General features: G+C 43.7%; 1 protein-coding gene across 3 annotated transcripts; it reads left to right on the forward strand.

Moving 5' to 3' along the window:
* The first annotated feature begins 5,234 nt into the window (after positions 1 to 5,234).
* Positions 5,235 to 22,484, forward strand: LMO4 (LIM domain only 4). Of its 3 annotated transcripts, none has more exons than XM_020988760.2 (5): positions 5,235 to 5,785; positions 8,926 to 9,164; positions 17,012 to 17,108; positions 17,500 to 17,655; positions 22,282 to 22,484. In XM_020988760.2, exons 2-5 carry the CDS (start codon positions 8,929 to 8,931, stop codon positions 22,288 to 22,290), a joined length of 498 nt encoding a protein of 165 aa, XP_020844419.1. In that variant the 5' UTR covers positions 5,235 to 5,785; positions 8,926 to 8,928; the 3' UTR covers positions 22,291 to 22,484. The 3 variants fall into 3 exon arrangements, with proteins under 3 accessions (XP_020844419.1, XP_020844418.1, XP_020844420.1); XM_020988759.2 differs by lacking the exon at positions 5,235 to 5,785 and adding an exon at positions 8,226 to 8,322; XM_020988761.2 differs by lacking the exon at positions 5,235 to 5,785 and adding an exon at positions 8,564 to 8,680.
* The last annotated feature ends 1,714 nt before the right edge of the window (positions 22,485 to 24,198 follow it).

Raw genomic sequence — 24,198 nt, forward strand, 5'->3', positions numbered from 1 at the left:
CCCACTCTGCACCCCACCCACCCGGACTTCTTTCTGCAAAGGCAAGCTGAGCCAGGCAAAGTCACTTCCACATCTCTGTCTGTTTTCCCATAAGCCTTTGTTCTTCCCCTACCTATGGAAAGCTCTTTTCCCACAGTCCTTTGACTCTAGTGGCAACAGGCAAGGCAGCTCCATCATTTGTTATTTCCAAAGAACAAGTCTATTAGCAACAATGTTGCACTTTGTGTAAAAGACTTCTTGTCTAGAAACAGCCAATGGCTTTTTGTCTTCACTGACGCCACATCAATCTCAGGGCCCACCATGGCCATCTCAGGGCTGGCCAGGCAGGCAGCCCAGACAGTGAGATGCCTTGAGTCTCTGGCTGGCTGAAAGGGCTGTTCGGGAAGAACTGCCTTTATCTAGATAGTACTGGCTAGAGGAAAAGAGGAGATCACAGGTATAAAGAAGAGGAGTAGGAAAATAATAGCAAAGAACTAGGGAGGAGATCAGTAGCAGCAAGGGGAAAAGGTGGGAGAATAACAGGAAGGTGAAATCGAGTTCTTATGTTGCTGCTAAATTTGATTTACATCCTCATAGGGTTATCTGATCTCTAGCTGAAGACCTCAGAGGTACAACTCTTTCATCTTACAGATGACGAAATTTACACCCAGAGGAGTTAAGTGAATTGGCCAAGATATAACTGAGGCAGAATTTGAACTCAGGTCTTCTACCTTGAAAAAAAGAGTGGTGGTGGAAGATAATCTAAATTTATTATGGAAGGAATTTGGTGCTGTAGAACTGGGAGTTGAAGATGATGTAATCCTATCTCTACTACTTAGTTTGTGACCTTGGGTAAGTCAACTTCTCCAGCCTTCAGTTTACCTGTCTGTCAAAGGGGATAGTGGAACTTAATAGATTCTAAGGTCTCTTCCAGCTCTAAATTTATGATCCTATGATCACAAAAATCAAATTTAGTAACAATAAGAATTCAGTTTAGCATCCCTCTCTGTGTGTGGGGGTGGATTGTGGAAGGGGGGGTGTGTTGGACTATATAACTTCTCAGGTCAGTTCCAGTTTTAAACCTATGAACCTCTAGGCCAGGAGTTCTTAACCTGAGGTCCATGCATTTGGTCACTAAAATATTTTTTGATAACTATTTCAATATATTCAGTTTCCTTTGTAATCTTATGTATTGAATACATTTAAAAATCTCATTTTGAGAAGGGTTCCATGGACTTCATCAAATTGCTAAAGGGGTTTGTCACACAAAGGGATCCATAACATATGCCCTAGGGCAAGGGGCCCTTGATCTCGCTTGGAGTTGATTATGCTGAATGAAGAAAAAGGAGGTATCATCCTGACCTGCATGGAGCGATAATGCATTATTATTTTATGCTGTCCAATTAGTGTGGTTTTGTTCATGCAGGACATCTTTCCCCAGACACAATGACTTCTATATAGCTCAGTCTTAGAGAGATGCCTGAGGGTCAGGTGGGTTAACCGATTTACACATGATCTGATTGCTAATAACCATCTAAGGCAGGATTGGAACCCAGGATTTCATGACTGTAGGTCTAGTATTTTATCTACTATGCCAGACTACCTCTCAATTACTTAATAATTTATAAAAATATAATAATTTACATAATATAACTTGAAATAAATTATAATTTTTTGGATTACAATGGATTTAATATATGAATTAGATAGATCTATAGGGATTATTGTTGTAGATATTATTTTCCATTATTTTGAATTTTGAGATGGCCTCATAGGAAAACCTTCCCTGCTTTGAAGGAACAAACCTGTGTGTATGTGTGTGTGTGTGTGTGTGTGTGTGTGTTGTACATTTAACTCTTCTGCAGAAAAATAGATGTAACCAAGTGGCTTTTGCACCCCAGAAAGGACTTTCGGATTACAAACCTTTATAGCTCCTCTGGAATAGATCAGAAAGTCCTTGTGAAGATTAAATCTGCAGAAATAAAGACTACCCAGAGGTGGCGCTCTGGTTAAAGTACACCTGGATTTTGATTACTGTGTACTGATTTGCTCCAGATGCCTCTGAAGAGACATCGTTAACCATTATCTCTTTTGTATTTATGCAACCACAAGCTCAGCAAACAAACATCTCTTGTAAAAACACTTCCCTCCACATTGTGAGTGGAAATATTACTCCTCAGACCAGAGGGATTGAACATCCTTCAATCCAGGAGCAAAGCAGGAAGTCCCTTTTAGCTTGCTTGAAGAATCACAGAAGCAGCCACATCTGCCTGGACCTTTCCAGTAACTTAACTGGTCCTCAGCGGTTGGCCAGTGAAACCCCGGACGGGGCTTGCATTCTCCCCTTATTGGAGAGAGTTTTGCTTGAGAAATATACCTGAAATATGTTTTTCATTATAGGCCTAAATTTAATTGTACCCCCATCATGAACTGGTGTTATCTCACTTTTGTGCTGGTAAATTATTTACATTGGAAAAACTGAGTTAAGAAATTAAGATCTGCTACTTTGATGTACATAGAATTCTCTCTTTTGAGAGACAGTCACAGAGCGAATGGGAGTTTTGGTTTGGAGATTTTAGGGAGCTGTCTTAAATTTCTACATCATTCAACCTCTTAAAATCACATTGCTGCCCATTATAACCATGGCAGAGTGAACCATGGAAGACCTGAGCTCACTGTCCCACCTCTGACACATATTGACTATGTGAGCCTATCCATGTGATTCCATTTTATGCACACAGATTTTAATGTGCTGTATTATCTCATTAGAATGTGAACTTTCTGAGGGCAGGGACGAGGCATTTGCATTTCTTTCTATCCTGAACACTTAGCACAAATGCCAGGCACATAGTAAGCTCTCAATAAATGTTTGTCAACTCACTTACTAATCTCTAACTCTTGTAAGACTGTCAATTGCGGAGAGGATACCAACCTGAGGGCACTTCCTCAGTCCAAAGTAAAGGAATTAATATTATGAGTTTTGATACCAATGAACAAATTTCAACTTCTGTGATATTTTAAATTAATTGAAGAAAGTTAATTTAGATAACTGGTAGAACTTTCTGTATACTTCGCAATATGGTATAATGCAAAGTATGCCAGATGAGGATTCATAGGACCTGGGTTTGAATCTGACCTCTGACATTCACTATTTATGAGCTTGGGCACTTTTCTGGCCCTCAGCTTCCTCATATGGAAAATGAAAAAGTTGAACCAAATAACTTCCCTTTTAGCTCCAAAACTAGGTTACTGAAGTTGTTTATTTTAAACCATTTTCTGCTGTTTTGGGTGCATAGTCACCATTCAGATATCATTGCTATTTCTTTGGAGCCTGAATTTTGTAAAACTTGCAGATAGTAAAATCGTGGCTTGAGAAGAAAGTCCTTCTAACTGGGTTCTTTGGTCAATGTTCTTGTCTTCTCATCAGAAACAGAGTATGGAAGAGATAAATTTATCCCACTGGGCTGATTTCATTCCGTTTCCTTAAAAGGATGATAAGAGGTTATAGTCCAAAGGGAAATTACCATCACCTAGTCCTATCAGAAACTGAGATACAGAGGGGTAAGAGGCCTTGCCTAATATCACTTAAGCACTGTGAGCTCAGGAGTCAGACCTAGGTGTCTGACACTAAGGCCCAGACTCATCTACTAAACCACAGCCTTTGTCCTTCCACAGCGATTTTCCCAGGACCATCCCTCCGTAACTTTCTACTAACAATTAGACCTAACATTGGCCCAGCAAATGGGACTTTTATGACCTCTTTTGCAGTGTAAAGTCGAATCCTGAATTGAAACTTTAGAAGCTGACAGCAGGAGGTAGAGGGAAGGGGGACCCACTAGCAGGTTCTCTGACTGTGGGTGTTCCTAGGCTCTAACATGCTGAGAACATTGCCTCCAAACACATGATTTATATTGAAAGTGAGCTTCCTTATTCTCTAAAGCATGCGTGATTGCTAATCTGGCCTTATTGTTCCAAACTTTGCTTCTGGATGCCTGGCTCCTCTCCTCCTCACAGCAAGCTGGGTGGCAGGCTAAGGATAGGCATGCTCAGCTGTGGCCTCCACAAGATTCCTTCAGCTTCGTCCATAAACGCAGGATCATTAGTGAGTATTCCCTGAGAGCCTACTATATGCCTTGGTTTATGTTTGGGTCAAGGGAGGTTAAAAAAAAAATTTCCCCTCTGAAAACTTATTTTCTCGTTAACCAAACTTCCCTTTAAGTTTCTGAATCCCGAACATCCAAGCTAACAACTGTGTGTGTGAGAACTGCTCCCCTCCCCCTCCCCTTCCCCCCCCCCCCCCCCCCCGCTCCTGGGACAACAGGAAAACTACTGTATTGGAGCTTGAGGTCACCCCCCTCGCCCGTTTAGGGGGTAGGGAAGTGGCTGCTGTGAGAGATGCTAAAGTTTTCCCAGGGCCTCGACTGGGAGTATGGGGCTGGCCCCGAAATCCTTGAGCACAAGTAAGGGTCCCTGGCCAGTGTGGGCAGGTGAGAGACCACTTCCAGCCTTCTTCCTTCAGTCCTCTGGGCACAGCGAGCATCCAGCAGCAGCAGCAGCAGCAAAGGGAGCAGCGAGGGGCCCTGTGGTCGGCTCCGGCCGCTGCTGGCGTTTCCCACCTGATACTGCCCTTTCCTTTCGCCCTGTTCCCTCCACTTCTTCTCCTCCACCTCTCTCCCTTTGCTCCCTCCCCTTCGCCTCCCCCCTCCCACCCCCGCCTCCGGTTTCAGTCATCCCTTTGTCCTCCCCCGGATTGGCAGGTTTTATTATTCCGCCTGAACAATCCGGCCGCGCAGTGGCTGAGGGGCGCTGACGTCGGCGGCTGAGCTGAAGAGTAGTTGGGATTTTGCTCTGTCAGTAACACATGTGTAAGAGCCGCGGAGGGAGAGTGCGAGCGGGCGAGGGGCCAGCGCCGCCTTCGAGCCGGGCAGCGGCAGCAGCAGCAGCAGCAGCACGGACAGCAGCAGCAGCGGCAGCCCTGCTTCGACCCGGCTGTCGGGCTTGCCCCCAGCTCCGCTCGCTCCACTCCTCGTGCTTGCATTCCTGCGGAAGGCTGCTCTGAGTGGCCTGCGAGGGACTCCGCCTGCCTGCCCGCCCGCCCAGCCACCCAGCCGCCCGCCCGGGCTGTTGTTGTTGTTTCCGCTGCTGCCGTCGCTTTCTGGATCTCAGCAATCGCCGCCGCCTCCGCCTCCGCCAGACCAGAGCGAGTGAGGGAGGGAAGGAAGGAGGAGGAGAAGGAGGAGGAGGAGGGGGGGCCGGCAGGGCGGGGGGGGGGTGCCGAATATACAAAGTGAAGCCACATTGCCAAACTTGCAGCAGCGACTGCAGCAGTCGCCGCCGCCGCGCCTGAAGCCGAGCAGCTCGCGGGGGCCCCAGAGCTAGCCAACCAGCCAGCCTTGCAGCTGCTCGAGCGAAGCTGGAGGAGGAGGAGGAGGAGGAGGAAGAGAAAGAGGACTGAGACTGAACCCTCTGCTCCTGGGCCGGGCGGCCACTTCACTGGGGGGCACCCGACCCACCAATAGAGCCGCGCATTAAAAAAAAGAAAGAAAGAAAGAAAAAAGATTACCTTGTCCCACCCCCTCCTCCTCCCCCCTTCCACTCCACTTCTGCAAGAAGAACTCGCCCCCTCCCTCCCTTCATCCATCCATCCATCCATCCATCCATCCATCCATCCATCCATCCATCCATCCATCCATCCATCCATCCAGCTTCATCAGTCCACCAGCCCCGGGGAAGCCCAGCGAGCGGCTCCACTGAGATCTCGCAGCCGCCGCCGCCGCCGTTTTTTTGCAATATAGGGGAAAAGCAGGTAAGCGGACTTGCTGAGGAGATGAGATGGGGCGGGAGGGGTGTGTGTGTGTGTGTGTATGTGTGTGTGTGTGTGTGTGTGTGTGTGTGTGTGTGTGTGTGTGTGTGTGTGTGTGTGTGTAGAGAGGGTGGGGGGGAGGGCTTGGGGGTTGGTAGCAGCGGGGTTGGTGGTGCTGGTGGCCCGGCGACCGGGGAGGGGGGTGTCCTGTACGGTGGTTGTTTTCTTTGGCTGCTTTCCCTTCACCGTCCCAAATTGCAAGTAAACAATACGTCGGCTTAGATAATGAGAGAGTCTGAAACTATAGAGGAAGGCAGGCTGGGGGGCGGGCTGGCAGGCGGGTGGACCGAGCAGGAGGCCGGCAGGCCGGCAGGCAGGCGAGCACCAGGGCCGTCAGCTTTGTAGCGGTCCCTGCTTTACAAAAGGGCTTGTTCGAAGAAGAGGGCTTGGTTGGGGGGGGGAGCGCCTTTCCAGCGCAGAAGTGAAAGGCTTTGCCTGTTTCGGTTATGAATTGAGGTAGGGAAAAATAGTCTTGCCTCCCTCCTCCCCCAACCCCTCTTCAACCCCCAGTAAACACTATTTTTGAAACAGTGGCAGAAAGGATCAAAATGGGCAGGGTTTTGTATTGGTGTCTTTTTTTTTTAAGAAAAAAATTCCTTTTGGCTTATAAGTCTTTTGTTTCAATCCAGGAGAAATCCGGTGAATCACCTAATTAAAATCAAGACATGAATTAAGCATCCATTTTTGTACTACAAATTGCCAGCTCTACGCCTGTCCCTCCCTTGGTCTCCATTAAAAAACACCAGAGACGTTGTTAAAGGGGGGCTTATTTTGCCTCTAGCTGCCAGTTCTGCTTTCTGTTTCACTGACTCTATCCCAGGACCTAAATTGCTCGGCTATGTAATTACTAGAATATAAGCCTATTTAACTTAAAAGCTTTTTTTTTTTTCCAACTCTAAATGAAACTTGATGAGGGCCCGTCCTTAGTTATCTGGGGAGTCAGTTTCTGGTCAGTCCTAGATTCATCATCTCTTTTAGATTTAATCAGCATTAAGGTATTGCTTGTCCTTAAGAGCTTTAGCTAATGGGGTTACTGGATGCTTTTGTCGGTGTAATGTTTCCTTCAAAAAAAATATATATGTAACAGACATAATATACAGACACACACACACACACACACATAAATATATATTACTTCTCACCAAAGATTCAGGATAAGCAGCGTGGAATCTCTCCCCGCCTCTCTCCCCCTCTCCCCCCTTAAAGGAATTCAAAGCGATTAAAACGTAAAGGGAAACAGTTTTAAGACTCTGGGCAGGAAATGCAGATTCATTTGGGTTAGGGCTGAAATTGTAACAAAAAGCAATTCCTCGAGTAAATGCATCAGATAAATCAATTTACATAAAGGTATGATGCATTCGGATAAATGCAATGCTAATGGGTTTTAGAGTGGTCCTGTTTCCAAAGTCTCGGGGTTTTGTTACAGCTTAATTGGTGGAGTTCTTTTTCTGGTTTATTGTGTGGTCACTAGAGACACGTTCAGGGACGCTTTCGGAGGAAATGTGTTTAAAAATCGGCCTATTTTAGGAACCGGGGCACTTGGTTTTTGGTGCCCTCCCCTCTAGCCAGCCACCAAGTTGGGCCAGGGGCAGGCAAAAAAAAAAAAAGTTCGCCGTCTCTCTTCGGAGGTATCGGTGTGAATGCCTTTAGGAGATGGCCCAAAGCCTTGGTATGAGTACACACACTCGGCTTACAAAGGACAAAGACAAAAACATGCTGCTTAATTGGCAGTAAATAACTTGATCTTTTTATAGTATAAGTGACTGGAGGAGCACTAGGAGTTTATTGGACTCGGGATCGGAGGCCACAAATTAATCGGTTTAGTCTAAGCTTTATAAATTGATTCCTATATTATCCCCCAGTTGCTGCCTCTCTCGTGGCATTCATTTAGAAAGTGTGGGGGAATTTTTTTAAAAGCCGTTTTTGGTGACAGCCTGGCTAGCTCGAATTTAACTTGTGTATCCCTTGATGGTTCTCAGATTATCAGCAAAGTTCTTCCCTCCTCCTACTTCTTCCTACCCCCCTTTTTTTTTTTGATGGAACAAAGCTTTAGCATTTAAATTACTGATCAAGGGCAGATTAGCGAGACAAAAGTGGAGTGTGTTTGTATAGGAAGTTAACAGGCGTCCTAAAGTTCAATGATCTATTATTCTGGCCGGTGTCCTGAAAACCCAGAGAAAACACTCATTGATCTTCAGAATGAAATGAGATTTGGAACAATAATGGGAATGGCCGTCACCACAATGGCATGTGAAAGGTGCTGTTTAAAAAATCCGAAAAACCAGTTTCGCAACTTTACGCACTGCACTCTTTCCTTCTCTCCCTCTCCCCCCACTCCCATCCTCCATCCCCCTTTCCCCTCCCACCCCCACTCTTTCTATTTCCTTCTGCTCCCTCTCTCTCTCCCTCCCTTTCAGGAAACTGAAGTGTTCCCAACTTGAGCTCCAGCTGCACTTCCCAGAGTTGGGCATGACATGGGGGTAGGGGTTGCGGGGGGTGGGGAGCCTGGCCTCGGCCTCCCTGCCTGCTAACTTGCCCACACTGCTTCTACTCGCCCTCCTGCCTCCACTGCTGGGGCTGGGGGTGAGGCGGTGGGGTAAATGACCCTCATTTGCTGGGGCTAGATGCGTGCGGAGGTGGGGGGGGATAGGCGGAGGCTGGGGGCGGGGAGTTGAGAGTGGGTGGGTGGGAAGGAGGGAATCGCACTGCAGAGCCTCTCGCTAGAAGACTTTTGACAGTCTCCAAGCAGAAGTTGTCAGTGTGGGGCTGTTCTGCAAAGTTCAGAGGGAGCTTCTTGGATTCGGAACCAAGCCCTAGGAAAAGTGTTTGTGAAAGAGGGTCTGGTTTGTGCCCCTTCCTTCCTCCCTCGCCCTACTATTGCTGACCTTACCTCCCCAGCCTGCCCCCTACTTATCAGCAACCCTTTGGGGAAAGGAAACTGAGACCTTCTGCGCGCGCAGACACACACACACACACACACACACACACACACACACACACACACACACGCGATCAGCCGCTTGATTCAAACCCCACCCCCCCCTTTCCCTGTTTTGTGTCTCTCCTTCCTTTCCTTCCTACAGACCATGGTGAATCCGGGCAGCAGCTCGCAACCTCCCCCGGTGACGGCGGGCGCCCTCTCCTGGAAAAGGTGCGCCGGCTGCGGGGGCAAGATCGCCGACCGCTTCCTGCTCTATGCCATGGACAGCTATTGGCATAGCCGGTGCCTGAAGTGCTCTTGCTGCCAGGCTCAGCTTGGGGACATTGGCACGTCCTGTTACACCAAGAGTGGTATGATCCTTTGCAGAAATGACTACATTAGGTAAGCAGATGCTGTATGTCTGAGATCTGGTGGGGTGGGGAGTCCCGGGAATGCAAACGTGGGGTGGGTGGGCGGAAGCTGTACCTGCCACAATCATCTGTTGCTTCCTCACCATGTTTTCTGGGTGCGAAAGGACTGAAAGAAGAAAAGGAGGTTGAGTTGGCAGCAGGAAGAGAAGTTGGAATTGTTTGCTTTCTTGTTCCCTTTCTAGTTTTTATTTTAAATTAGCTGTGAACCCCCACGCTCTGTAAGAATGTGTCTTGGTGCCCAGCTTCAGGTTATTACTGGGAGGCCCAGGGGAAAGACCGTGGGGGCCCCCTGATCTCTTTCATGTGGCTGCCAGTCCAAAAGGAGTCCCCACTAAAAATAAACAAAAATCAAAAGGCAGTCTAATCTGCTTTCCTAAAGGTTGGGCAGTAGTATTTACAGAGAAACAACGGACACCCAGTTGACTTCAAAATAAAACTAGTTAAGGGGAAGTGACTTACCCATGGTGGTATCTGATTAATTATAATATTTACATAAGTACCTTTAAACTTTTTTGAGTGGAAAGAGAGTGACTCATTCTTTATGCTCCCTGTAAAAGACTGATTAACTATCAGTGTAAAGGCCTGTAATTCTGATTGTAGCCAAAGAATCTAGTAGTAATGTTTGTCTTTATACTGTTTGTTTGTTATATAGAGTCCAGGAACTTACAACCTTGTGTAGTTTGCAATGTAGAAAAGATTGATATTTCCTGAAGAAGAGGTCAAGATTTTTTTTTGTTTGTTTGTTTCTTTGAGGGTGTGGGGGCGTACCTACCACTGTGTGTGTCTCTGTGTGTGTGTGTGTGTGTGTGTGCACCTACCACCCTAGTTCAAACAAATTTGTGAAAAACCCAACTGTGAAATATGTTAATTTTGCATTCTTTAGTTAATGTATAGTAACATCATGATCTTTTCTAACAAGTTTCAGTGCAATTAATAGAAAGAATTCAGGAGGTTAGGTGCCTATAAGATCTTTTCAGGTGAACTCAAGCTCCTTAAACTCATTAATTTGAAAGGAGGCATTTGAAGGATTACACACATTTAATTTGAGTAAATGGTTTGATAGACTGATGCACATGAATGCTTCTAGGAGGTGTTCTATTTCAGCATCCAGTAATTAAAAAAATAAAAGACCATGGCTGGTATAAGAGAAATGGAGAGTTTTAGGATAAATTGCATTCTATTTAAATGTTTGGGGGTTTTAACTGGAAATGCCAAGTGTATTCTTAAGTATTTTCCCCTCCTCCTTTAATAGTTTATAGGAAAGTTGTTGCTTTTTCCTTTGCTTGTGGAGGAATCAGTTGGTTTATAATACCTTAAAAGTTTATTTTTGGAGCACTGGCCTTAATCTCCATTAGGTTTTGAAGGATGTAAATAGCATATATTGAGCATGAATAAGGAAATGTTCCTTCAGTTGTCATCAGTTTAAAACGATGGGGGTAATTGAGTTTTTATTTATTTTAATAATGCAACCTTTGGCAACACGCTTGCCTTCTCAATGTACTCAGAAGAAAGGAATATAAGAAGAAAAGGGTTTTATTTTTTAAAGGAAAATTGTAGTATAATAGTCACTAAATGTGCTTTCAGCAGTAAATGTTGGGAAATCAGCACATGAGGGGGGGGGTACAGTGTGGTAATGCTTTTCTGGTCTTCCATCCAAGCAACACCATAAGCCTGACTGTTGTAATTAAACAGAGCAGAACTGTGGATAAGAAGAGGTTTAGTTTGAAGTGGGGGGGAAAAGGGCACAACTGTTCAGATGCAGTGAATGGTGGTACAGTTTCATAACCCTCTAAAGTGGCAAACAAACCTTCCCTTCTGATTGTCACTAATTAAAAAGAGAAGATGCCTCCGGTCCATTTGAATTTCCCCAAGGCAAGTTCAGGCATAAGACTTATTTCATGGGGGCCAAAAATGAATGCCTATTTTGTTTTTCCGTGTTCTCTGCAATTACGAACAAGGAGTGTGATCAGCTTTGGGTGTTTCAGAATTGATGGCCTTCTTCCATCTTCTGACTTTCTCCCCTTTACCCTGGATCTGGATAATTGGACTTAACTTAGCATGTGCAGGAGTGAGGCATTCACTGAAACTTGAACTGCATCACTCGAATGAATATTTAGGAGATCTGTGAAGAACGTCGAAGTCTTCCATTTACTGAACTGAACTCTGATAAGTTTAGTCTTCAGCCTGCCACCCCATACCGAGAAGTCTAGGGACCTCTTCTAGCACCCACTACCCACCCACCCAAATTCCAGAATGGATCTGGGCAGTTTCAGCAAGGCTCTAGCCAGACCTGCTGGGGGTGGGGTTTGGGTTTGTTTATCTAGAAGTGACTTGACCTATACTTTTTTCCCCCTCTCCTTCCATTCCCCACCCCCCAGTTTGAAGAGCTGTCAGTTCCCTTATCCGAGGCCAAATCCATGTGCACAACTCTTAATCGGAGTCGCTGGGGGAAAATTAGACGTGAATAACAAAATGAAAAGCGGATTGATCAGCTAAAACGGCTGCCGCCAGGTGAAAGGGACTGGTGCTCTCCTGAGCGGGGGCTGGGACCACAGAGCGATTTATTAAGGGGCTTTTAAACTGTCTTGAGGTTGTGGCTTTTGAAAACGACCCAGATCTAGCTAAAAGAAGCAGATTCTACCTTCATTGGGTAAGCTGGAAGAGGCAGGCAAGCCAGCCGGGCCTGAGTGGGAAGGAAGGGGAACTAAAGTGGGGGGGGAGATGGATTACCTTGCTGACCCCTCTCCCCATCCCTTTAAGGGTAGGGATCCTTTGGGTGGAGAGTAACGACGGGGCTTCTGCCCTCACTCTCCAGATTTCAGATAAAGCTGCCGCAGCCCCAGCTCCAGCCGCCAGCAGCCGGGAATCCGCACACAATTAAAAGCTTTAATTAGAGGCTCCTCCATTTTCTCTTAGTTCTGATGGGTTTTATCTAATGAGATCTGGTCTCTGGCTTAGATCTGCTCAGAATGACGTGTCCGAAATGAATGAGAACCCCGTTGCAAACAAAACATTTAATTAACAAAATTGGCCTCTAAGAGAGGGAGGGGAAGTCTGGAGGGGGGGGCTGTTATTCTGGCGGTTCTTAAAGGGACCCAGGCCAACCTACTCTCTGCCTTTCCGCACCCCCCCCCCCGCATTTTTTGTTGGTCTTGATTTTTTGGAAACGCCCCCACCGTCTTGTGCAGCAAAGTTGCTTCTGGACTCTTAAGCTTCCCGGTCCCTTTCAGTCTCTCCTCTTTTCTCCTCCCTCCGCACCCCACTGTTTCCTCCTCTCTTGGGTCCTGCTGCTGCCTTCTGAGAAGGAAGTTAGTGGAGAGACGGGTGGGGCTTACGGGGTGGGGGAGGGAAAGGAAGTCCAACGGAAGGCTGTGTGTGGGTCCCAAGCTGTGTGGTTTGCCCGACTTCACCGGGCTTGCAGGCCGGTGAACTAGGCCAAGGTGGGGGGCTGGTGGTGCGGTGGTGGCGCGCGAGCCGTGTGCCCCGACGGCTGACTCTAGCTGCGCTGCTACTGTCGCTGCCGCCGCTGCTGCGGTGCAGGGCGGAGCGGAGCAGACGCCCCGGGCCTGGGGCGAGCAAAAGGGCGGGAGCTCCGCTGGAGAATAGCTATCGCCTCTCGCTGCTGCGTGCTCCCTTCTTTGCAATTCACGTGGCTCTCCGCAGCCGCAGTCTGCACCGTGCAGCGGGGCGGGGTAGGGGGCTGGGGGAGGGAGGAGACGGCAGCAACGGCAGCAGCAGCAGGGGGAGGGTGTTCGGAGGGGTGTGTGTCTGTGTGTCTGTGTGTGTTGGGGCTGGGGTTTGGGGGAGGGACAGTGGTGGTAAGAAATCTAGGAGCCCGCCAGGCAGGCGAGTTCATTTCCCTGGTAATCAACAGCAAGCTGCTATATTCAGAGAATGCTGTCCCTTTAATTGAACAGGCTAGGTAATTAAATGGCATTTTTCCAATAGGACGTGCTAGGTAAATCTAATAGTTGGTTATTTAATATCACTTTGAAGTCTGCCCACTCAAGCACAATGACAGCATAGGAGCATGTGAACTATTAGCTAGGAGAAAAAAAAACCCAGGATCTCAAAAATTAATTAAATCGCATGCAATTTAGGGGGAACGTTTATCTTGATTTGTCATAACAGAATTAATTCAAGGCCTCCAATTCACTTGGGGGCAGATCTGTTACTCTGAATTAACCAAGCGTAATTTGGCTGATTTTTTCCCCCTCTTTCTAATGCAGCACTTGCCATTATGCACAGCCCCCCTCTTAAGTATCAATAGCTTCTGGGGCTTTTAAGGTGCTCGGTCTCTAGTTATTCTGAAGTACCTTTAATGGACTTGGCTCCAGGCGTAATTTCTGTGTTGCATTTCTTTGTTACGATTTAATATAGCTAGTGCAGAATTTAGATTAAATACAGGAACTTGCAGGGACACCAATTGCTTTGGATCAGTAGCTGTAGATGTGCATTTTTCTCTTCTGATAGGTTGCTGATATATTTACTTGTAGGTAGGAACGTGTAGCGTGTTACCCCCGTTTGCCTCTCGGTTTAGGAAACACCTCCAGGAATCTCTTAATATTACATGTTTGCTCCTTAAAGTAGTAACATACTTGAAAATGAGCCCAGCTATTGGTCATCAGATTTCCAAGATGATGCTGAGATGTGATACCAAACTAAAAATAGGACTATCTTTTTCCCCTTCCTTCCTCCTCTTCTCCATCTCTTAACGTCATTGGGAGAGAGTTGAGGGCAGAGCTGACAAATAGGACCCAGCTACATGGGAGTTCTCCAATAAGAGCGAACCACCTTTAGAATGCAGGCTTGTGGGGCATTTCTCCTTCTTCGGCTTCTTTTCCATATAAGGGACCGCTTGATGTTTGTGATCGATTGTGTTGCCCAAATGCTGAAATATTAACGACCTTCTTGGACTGAGGACCCAAAGAAAGGAAACTGAAACCGATTCTGTCATCACAATTAAAGAGTCCCCTGGCTTTAATTAGCCTGACCTGGGGTATATCTCCCCGTAGCTTGAGTTAAAGAGAAAAGAGCCCATTAAAGTCCAGTCTGAGACCGATAGCTACTTAATTGAGCACCTAAAGCCTCGAGCCTTTTAAATCAAACACTGTCCTGGACAGTCCCCCTGGTTAGATAATTAACTCTCTAGCCTCACAGAAAAAAAAAAACTTTTCAGGGGGAAAAAAAAGTCGAGTTTCTAATAGTCGCCTTCATCCTGGGTGAAGGGGGAGAGGACAATGTGCCGTGTGTTTAGAGACATCAACCGGTAGGCTCTCGAGGCCTCCCTGAAACAAGAGCATGGAGCAATCTCCAACAGCATTAATATGTTGTTAAATAGTGCATTAGCCACTCGGAGATTTTAGTCATTTCCAAACTTTGTAACTATGATTTTCTACTCTTTTGTACATCATGTGATTGGGGATGGGGTGGGGTTGATTGTTCTCTGAAAGGTTATGGAGCCAGTGCTGGGGAAAATAAGATGTATGAAAAGCTTTTGGATTACATATGACTGCACGGATTATTAAAATACACTTAGCTGCCAAAGACGTGCAGCTGACTTTACTCAGGGTGAATTGTTAAATAAATGAACACTCAGGCAGCACAATCAGATCGGTGCTGGGAGAGTGTGTTTTTAAGATGGTGTGGTACACGTGAACCTGTTGGGGGTGGTGGCAGCCGTAATTACAGACTCTTGTTCTCAGAAATACTTATAGAGAGCTCATATTCATCATAAGAGGATATTTGGTCCTCCGTGCTAGTATTCTGTTTTCCCAGTCACTCCCCCACCCCCCAATCTCCTTAAGTCCCCAACGTCCATTTTGCCACACTGACAGGTTTTTAACTTTTTGTTGTTATTACTTAAACTCTTGTTCTTTTCTGTTCTTTTTGGGGGAATGGAGGAAAACTGGTCATTGCTCATACTTTCCCCCAGCGCTGTTTCTCTTCTCTGCCCACCCTGTTCTCCAAACTTTGTGGTGGTGACACCCAGAGCCTAAGAAAATCCAGTGCTGGGAGATGGAGGAGGGTGGGCAAGGGAGGGAAAGAAGGAAAGAAAGAAAAAACCCAGTAGGATTTCATCAATAATCCTGAAGTGGTCAAGCTTTAGACCCCAACCATCTCAGTGGCCCCAGAGCTTCCAGGCACTGCTGTCCTTTGGCTGGAGGTCCTGCCTTCCCTTTGTAACCATTCCTGATTCTGCAAGAACGTGTCAATGTGTCGTGCATCTCAGACTAATTAGTTTTGAAATGGAGTTTTGATTGAACTCTTCAAATCGATGCTGCTGCAAAATTTGTTTCTCGGTCTTCCTATTAAAAGCCATCTTAAGGGGCAGTTTTACTACTCTCCCTGTCGTTCAGTCGATACATTTAATAACAACTTACAGGCTATTTTCAATAAAGTGGCGACAGCAAATTAGTAGTTTGAACATGACAAGCCTCCTCTGCAAGACCAGATTCTGAAAACTCAAAGCAATTATTTTTTTATACAGAGGCATGCTGCAATCATTCAGATTACGAGTATTCTATAGGAACACGTCTTCGAATTTTGACACCAGCAGAATTTTATGACTTTATTTGGACAAGGAGGAAATGCAAATATTAATATTTATTATGACACATACGTTAATTTGTAAATCCTGGTGACCCCATTCTGAAAGTAGGTCTGTGACCCTGCCCACTTGTTCTGATCCTCACCTTCCACTATGGAGTCATTTGGGTTTGATTAAAAAAAAATGTGGATCTTTAAGAAGGAAGGATCAAAAGAAATAAAATGCTAGCCTTGTGGATGCTCTCTGAAAGTGGAAGTTCAGTCTTCGTTTAAAATCTCTTGTTGTGCCTTTAAACACATTTAGAAAATTATGTATCTCTTTTCACTACACTCGACTTCCTTGTACTCTTCTCCCCCTCTCCCATAGCCTTTTCCCTCTTCCCCCTCCCTCCCTCTCCCTCTCTCTCCTCTCCCCCCCCCCATGGCAGATGTTGTGGTCTCATTTGATTGCATAGGAAAACTGCAGTGATACAGCAAACACCCAGAGAGATATGATGACAAATGGGTCCAGATCCCGGTAAATTACTTTCTGCTCAAATCGAAATTTCATTCAGTTTGTTGCTAGCAGAGATGAAGTAATCTAAATTGTGGACTCAGGAGCAGATAGAGGGAAGTTGGAGCAAGCATTTCATTATCAAGAGAGAGAGAAGGTTAGGATGAAAGAGATGAGCAGAGGCAAATCTTAAGTGTTGACACCATGATTGAAAAGGTTAACCCGTACACATTATATATCAACCTGGATAGCAGAGAGTTTCTAATGGAAACTCTTCCCTGATGGAGGTTTACTGGAGTTTCAATACACTGAGCATGATGTCTTCTTAGATATACAATCAAATCCTCTTAACCCTTTTGATGACTCATATCTCAAGATATGATTAAAGTACAAAAGAGTTCTTCATATAATTTCAAGGACACAATGCATTTAAACTCCCGTCATGAATTGTATCCTTTCTTTTTTTATGATGAACTCAGTAATCTGATAAAAATGTGTGTAGTACAGAATTCTTTTGTATTTGCTAGAGGTGTAAGTCAATATTTTTGATTAAATCTGGTGCTTCTTCTTCCTGTGTGGTGGGCAGAAGTTAGTCAATCCCTTCCCCCAAAATGGGTTTCCTGTTTGATGTAAATCAGTTGCAGAACTCTGAGGCTTGTGCCTCAAAAAGAACTTCGAGTAGGGCTGGAGAGTAGGGAAGGATTTGGTCTGGGATCTGGGGGCAGAGATCTTTGACGCAGCTGAAACACTCATGGTTGCCATCACCTTTGTTTCAGGTTATTTGGAAACAGTGGGGCGTGCAGCGCTTGCGGACAGTCCATCCCTGCCAGTGAGCTCGTCATGCGGGCGCAAGGCAACGTTTATCATCTGAAGGTAGCGCTTGGCTCCCCTCTCCTCCTCCCTCTGGCTGTTGTATTTCATTGCGTTCTTATCGGGGTACTCACCTAGTATACACTCTGCTCATCCCTGTATACTGTGACTAGCAAGGGAACCCTTCAGAATAGTAGAGCGCATGAAGGTATTTTCCTCGGGAGGGGTCTCTCTTTGTGATTATTACATGCTTGGGCACACAACGTACACATCCATTGAAGTGGGGCTGATACCCCTGGCAATGGCCTATTAGGAAAAAAAAAACCCAAAACCTTAAAACTCAAGTGTTTTTCTGTACTTGGTAGACACCCCCATCTTGTTTGGTGGCTCCAGACTTGGCCTGAAAAGGCTTCATTTTACACCTGTTTCCAATGATTTTTATCTTTCCTCACAGTGTTTTACGTGCTCTACCTGCCGGAATCGCCTGGTCCCGGGAGACCGGTTTCACTACATCAATGGCAGTTTATTTTGTGAACATGATAGACCTACAGCTCTCATCAATGGTCATTTGAATTCACTTCAAAGCAATCCACTACTGTCAGACCAGAAGGTGAATACCCAACAATTACTAATGAGCTTTCTTAGGGCAAGGTGGGACAGCTTGCCTCTTCCAACCTTGAGTTTTCTAGGCTGTGGTTTTCTTTTGTGTCACCCTTGTAAGAGACACAGATGAGATCCAGGTTTGGTGTTCAGAAACAGGGTGACCAGATGCAAATACTCTTAGGTGGAGAGATACCTGTTAGGGAAATCTGCTTGTCTTAATTTGGTTTTAGCCTCAACTGGCCCCTGGCTTGGGGCATGTAAAACCAAGCCCAATATGAAACTTACTAATCACCAGATCCTATTGGATCCTTTGGAGATGCATAGTCATGGGAGGAGAATTAGAACCTTAATTTTTATAAACAGGACTACATGTCTTTGACATGAAGAAAGAGTCCTGTATTGCTGGTTGAAATCTAGACACCTGCCATCCCTCCTCCAATTTGCTTTGGATTTATTTTTAGAATAGCAGTTTTACAAAACATACTGTAATACCGGAGGAGAACATTTCTGTTGATTGGTAGGCCCATAAATTTGAATAAGTTATGACATTTAAAACAAAGTTCTTAGTCTCTCCAAGCTCTCTGCACCACTAATGGCGCCATTAAAGATTATGTATCTCTCTTTCGGATCCATAACTTGAAAGCCTTTGGACCATACTTATAGATGAGTAAATTATATACGGGTACAAATTATGGCACATTAGAAGGCATTTCAGAGGGAAATGTTCCGATCAACAGTTGTCCAGCACCCTTAGAACTGGATAGTTTGAGATCTATTTTAATCTCCTTAATAAGTCTTACAGCTATGCAAGCGAGTGCATTTTGATAACCGCTGTGCTTAATTTGTAACAATTACTGTCAACCTTCAGTTAAGAGACTGTTCATTCCACACTGGTCCAGAAAAGAGTGAAATGTATGAGTCTCACACATAATTTTATTCACATCATATTTCATACTGATTATGTATTGATGACATTGATTCATTTACTCTTTACAGTGCCACTTGCATGGATATTAAATCTTATTGACCACAGATGAATTTTAATTTCAGATTGGTGATAGATTTTTCCATCAGCTCTGATAGTCTATTTGACTTTTTCATCATTAACCCAGGCAATCGCACAGGACTGAGTTATTGCATTGAAACAAAAAGCGCACACTTCACTTGGTAATTCTTTATAGATTTACAATAGGAACTTCATTAATGTCTGTTGCAAGGATCACGAAAAATAACATTTATCTGAAAAGAGGAATTCAGCAAGCTTCAAAAGTGTGGGGGGAAATAGTAGGTTTCTTTGTCTCCTGTAACTTACAAAGGCAAATGCCAAGGACTTTTTCTTTAGAATGCAAGGAGGTAATGCCAATTTTTTTTTTTAATTTAAATTTTAACTACTAAAAATAAAAGTACCATTATAGTATAATGGCTTTATATTTTCCCTCCCCCCACCTAAGTTATGAACAAAATTGAATTAAAGCTCTAGTCTCTGCCTTGGAAAGCAAACATTAACAAACTGAGTAAATAAAAGTATTTATATTACAATGTCAATTAATCAAGGAAACTCAATAGCATTTTAGCTAAGTACAAAAGTCCTAATTTCTTGTTACTGTAACTACTTAATAATGGCAAATAGATATCAAAGCCATCCCTTCAAGGAAGTACAAATACATGCCACAATTCATAGATTTATATGTTTGTGAATTTTAATGAAATAAATTTAGAGTGCAGACTTACCAGAGCAATGAATCTGTTAAATGAATACTTGTAGAGAGTCATTTCAAAAAAGAGGTAAAGTCATTCCTATTTATACAGAGTAGTGGAAAAAAGTGCAATGTGCTTCAGGAATCAAAAGGTTGATATCTTCTTTCCCTCTCCTGCCATAATATAAAAGTTTAATTTTTTCTTTGAATGGGATCTTAAGTTTGTCACTAGTTTTAGCCCATTTCTTTCCTTGGCTTTAGCAAAGCATAAAAATGATTGTGAAAGCTTCACCATCATGCACGGTGAAGAAGGGAGCAGGTAGAGAAGATATGGAAAACTGGACCAGGCCTGTGAAGCGGGTCAGAGTGTGGCAGCCCCATCGCCAACCAAGCACTGTGTGAGAGGACACTTAAGAGAAAAAGAGAAGGCCTCAGTGTTGATTTCCCAGCTTATTAAACTGCATTCATCCACACTCAGTGAAGTAGATGAAGAGTTTGGGAAGGAAGAGGGACAGTAGCTAAGAAGTGTGGCTTTCTGTTAGATATTTCTGGATAGCATCTTTTCCTATGAAATAGGATATATACATATATAAGTACATCTACATACACATAGATACACATTTGTATATTTCTGGATAGCATCTTATAAAGTAAGATATATACATATATAGACACACACACACACATATATACACACACACCTACATATACATACACACATATATGTATATGAATGTATGTATGTATTTCTGGATAGCATCCTTCCTGTTTTCCACACTTGGCATTGGCAGGAAAGAAGACTGGGGGATCCTTCTTTTGGACAACAGAAACTACTTCAGTAGAAAGAACCTAATCCTAGCAATGTACCTGTTTCAGCCTGGGAAATAGAAAGGCCAGACAGGGGGTCCCAAATGGTAATAGCACTTCAAAAGCATAAGGAAAGATACTTTTAAGATACGTGCTTCTTAGATACGTTCTGAAAAGCTGCCTGTTTTAGGGCTGATTAAAGCCATTTCCCTGTTAATAGAATTATCTTACATTTTGGCCTTCTGTGTTTTGTGAACACAATCAGTTTACTAGGTGGCGGTTCCATAGGTGATCGTTTGGTTAGTAGATATTACTACTAGTAATAACAGTGACCAGTGTTTATATCACACTTTAAGTTCGCAAAGCACTTCACATACATTAATAAGAAAGTAAAGGAGAGGGTGTTCATGAATTCTTTTTTGTAAATTTAACTTCTATAGCTTCTCTTTTTTTCAGAGGTAACAGCCTAGTTATAGATTTCTTTATTCCATCACTAAATTTACCATATAGAAAAATAGCCATTTTTATTTTGTCGTAGACTATAAGTCCAGTTACATGTTGAACACATATAATACACATGCAAAACCTACCTATAATTCCACTGATAGAGTGTATGTGTGTGTGTATACGAACATACATATATATAATAAGCTGATTATTTCAACATTGTCTTTTTAAAGACTGCTTATTAAATAGAAAACATCAACTTATTTAGCCCCTTTAAAGTTCTATCTTGTTATAAGATCTGTCCACAGGGTTTGTAATCTTTTTTTTTTTAGTTCCAATGTAATTCTGCATCATTGATTGTGTGTTCTAAGAAAAAGAATTTCAAGGCTCTAAATCGGATGCCTCCTCTTAAGTGAAATGTCACAGCACTAGTGTGTCTGGACCTAAAAAAAAAAAGGAAAAGGAAAAAACCCTGTAGGCTGTATCATTTAAAGGAAGCTTAGTTATCCTCAGGAGAACATTTATAGCCTGTCTATAGGGCCAAATAAACACACTCAGATACCTTCCATAGTGTTTGTAAATCGCTGCCTGTTACCCGATTCCCCCTTCCATTTAAAAGTGAGGCTATCAGACCATTGTACTGAGCACCAACTTATCTATACTTTTTCAATAAAACGGGAGTTAGATTTCATCCCTCCATTCACTTAGAGGAAAATTTAGAGTCTGCTTGTTTCCATATCACTCAGCAATTCTCTTGTAGTTATATAATTGGTGGCGTGCGGGTGTGTGTCCATCGTGGAGGACACTGGATGCTCATTTATTAAATATGCTTCCTGGCTGCTCCCTAATCTTTGTTCTGGACAGACAAATTACCTTTCTCACACTGAGCTTCAACTCTGGGGATTTCAGCCTCCACCACTTTAATTAGCTGGAAAGTGGGGGGTTGCCGTTACTAATAGACCTCAGGCTTTTAGTAACTTAGTCAAAGGGTGAAAAGAAAACTTCCTGGGAAGCTCAAAATGTCATTTAAAAAACCATGAAAACCTAATATATATTATTTCATTTTGGTAATTGCAAACAGATTGTATTTGAAGACTGTGCGGATGATCATTTCCAACTTCCCCATGAAAGTCGAATTTCTCTTGAGCTAGGCACTTTTAATTATCGCAATTCATTAACACATCAAGTGTAGAAGCACATGGGTTTGACTTCATGTATTGCCATGTTTATGTAACATTAAGTGACATAGCAGATGAGAAATCTGAATGGAATAATCATATACGTAGGTCATTAGAGATGAAGCTTGCTGTAGCTGTAGACGTAATATCTGGAGCCATCATAGTGGAGGGCAAGGCATCCTCTGTCATTATTTTTCAAAAAGGGGAGCCCACTCTTATCTAGTTTAAGCCATTCCTCGGAAAGGACGGCACTCTTCTGAAACTTTCTGAAAGTCCCATTTCTTGTCTCATTTTCCCCGCTAGTAAAACCTGTCTAAAATGTTATGCCTTCGCTCTCCAGCGCCTGAGTAAGTAGCGTAGAAAGCTTCAATCAAGTCACAGTTGGAAAGTAGTCTAATAAAAGGGGATTAGTGAATGTGGAGAAGACAAAAGCAGTCGTGTTTGAGTTTCCTATCTCTCACATTTAGCGTTTTGGCTAAGATGCCCATTTTTTATTTCTTCCAGGTCTGCTAAAAGGTCAGAGTAATGCAGAATGCGTGCCTTCATCTCAAATTTTGTTCATCCCAGATGGATCCTGTGTGTCTCCAGTAGACAAGTCACCTTTGTAGCTAGCCCCAGCGCCAGCTTCATACCACTGCACCTTCTTTATTCCTGATTGCCCTTCCCACATTTATTGGTGTATTAAAATGACTGAATATGAGCATTAAGGACTCCATGAACCTGGGCTAATGGGAGACTGTAGAGAATATGAAAAAAAAAAAAGATCCACCGGAGAGGAGGGGGCTAGGGTGGGGGGGTTGGGGGGGGTGGGAGGGAAATGACTAATGAAGCTAATTAAAAGAAGCGTTCAAATCTGCTTTCTACCCTCATTAACAATTAGCAGGGCACTGGCCGGAGTTTGTACCCTGTGTTTTTCCTTAACAACATTCTCTTTGCTCTCTGTATATTTAGGTGTCGTAAGGAAATGTGTTTCAATCCAAACTGAACCATGAGATAAAGGAAAGAGATGTGGCTTTTGTGATGCTCAATCACACAAACACTTTTATTGTATCTCTGTAAAATACAATGTATGTATGCATGTAAGTGTTTTTTGTCCTAATGTTGCTACTTCCCATGGCAAAAAAAAAAGGAAAAATTGGAAAAAAAAAAAGTCAGGCTCATAGAAGCTACTGTGTAGAAATTCTGCCCCCCCTTCTAATTTGCTGAATGAAGACAAATCTTTTATTTGTGATATTTTCAGAGACATTTGCTCTAGTATGGTGTATTTAAATAATAAAAACTTAAAAGGAAAATACGAAACCGTGTTTGGTTTTAAACACTTCTTTTTTGTCCTGTATTTTGAAGAGTTTTTGGTTCTGGTGCTTTGACTGCAAGTTCATTTTATTTATTTTGGGTAGGAGAGGTGTCATCTGTGTTTCCGCACTCTGCCAATAAGGCTTTCTTCAGACTACTTCACCATGTCATCTCTAGCAGAAGTACAGGGGTAAAGGCTTCAAACAGTGTTTTTCCCCGTTCAGAATATTAATTCTTATAATAGCAAACATCTCACTACATTCTCCCATGTAGCAATGAGGTTCTGTGTGTGGGTGGGGGGGGGTATAGTGCACACATATATAGATATAGATATATATTTATCAAATATTCATTATCTGACTGCTTCAGCTCCTCAGCCCATTTCCACTTGGAGAATACTGTATACTGATGAAAAGCATGTTAAAGCAAAAGGCCTAATGACCAATGTCTATCTTTTCTTTTCTCTTACCCAGTTTATGGTTTTTGAAGGAAATAGCATCTCTAAACCTTTCCAGGTACCTGTTTGCAGGTTCTGTTAGCTGACAGGAGCCCAGAGCTCATTTGATGGCCATCTTCAATGGGGGAAGAAGCCATTTCCCAGTGAGTTTTGAGTACCGATATGGTCTATAGTGTGATCTGTTTATTTTGTTTTTTCCTATGATTGCCCCTCTATTCCTTCCTTGTGCCTGTCCCCTCTTTTCCTCTCTCTCTGCCTTCCCATATGTTTGCAGAGGATTCAGGTTTCATCTGGTCATAGGCTTGTGATATTTGTTTACTAGTTTTGAGACAGCCCAGTATCCACCGTGGTTCCCTCAACCCCTTTAGAGATGCCCTGGGGAAAGAACATTTTGGACGACCCAGTAGGCACATGTCTAGTGCCTGGAGAGAAATGGGGAGAAAACTGGGCACCTCGAGACATTGCTGCTGTGGGGCGTTGGATGAATTAACCATTAGCAAATCTCACGACTTTTTATTGCAGACCAATAAAATGAAGTGTGTTGATACTTAGACTTTCGATTTCCTTTTTGCTTTTAAAAATAATATTTATTTTGTTTTATCTGCAACTGGGAAAGCTCCTGATACATACACTGTCTGTGGTGATACAGATAGACTACCTAATTGCAGAAG

Source organism: Phascolarctos cinereus, unplaced genomic scaffold, assembly GCF_003287225.1.
Source record: "Phascolarctos cinereus isolate Bilbo 61053 unplaced genomic scaffold, phaCin_HiC Scaffold_5;HRSCAF=322, whole genome shotgun sequence".
Lineage (NCBI taxonomy): Eukaryota > Metazoa > Chordata > Mammalia > Diprotodontia > Phascolarctidae > Phascolarctos > Phascolarctos cinereus.

Excerpts from the sequence above, each read along its gene's own strand:
- LMO4 (XM_020988759.2), top strand. Across the intron at positions 9,165-17,011 it reads TGCAGAAATGACTACATTAG|GTTATTTGGAAACAGTGGGG; the intron begins GTAAGCAGATGC and ends CCTTTGTTTCAG. Across the intron at positions 17,109-17,499 it reads GCAACGTTTATCATCTGAAG|TGTTTTACGTGCTCTACCTG; the intron begins GTAGCGCTTGGC and ends CTTTCCTCACAG.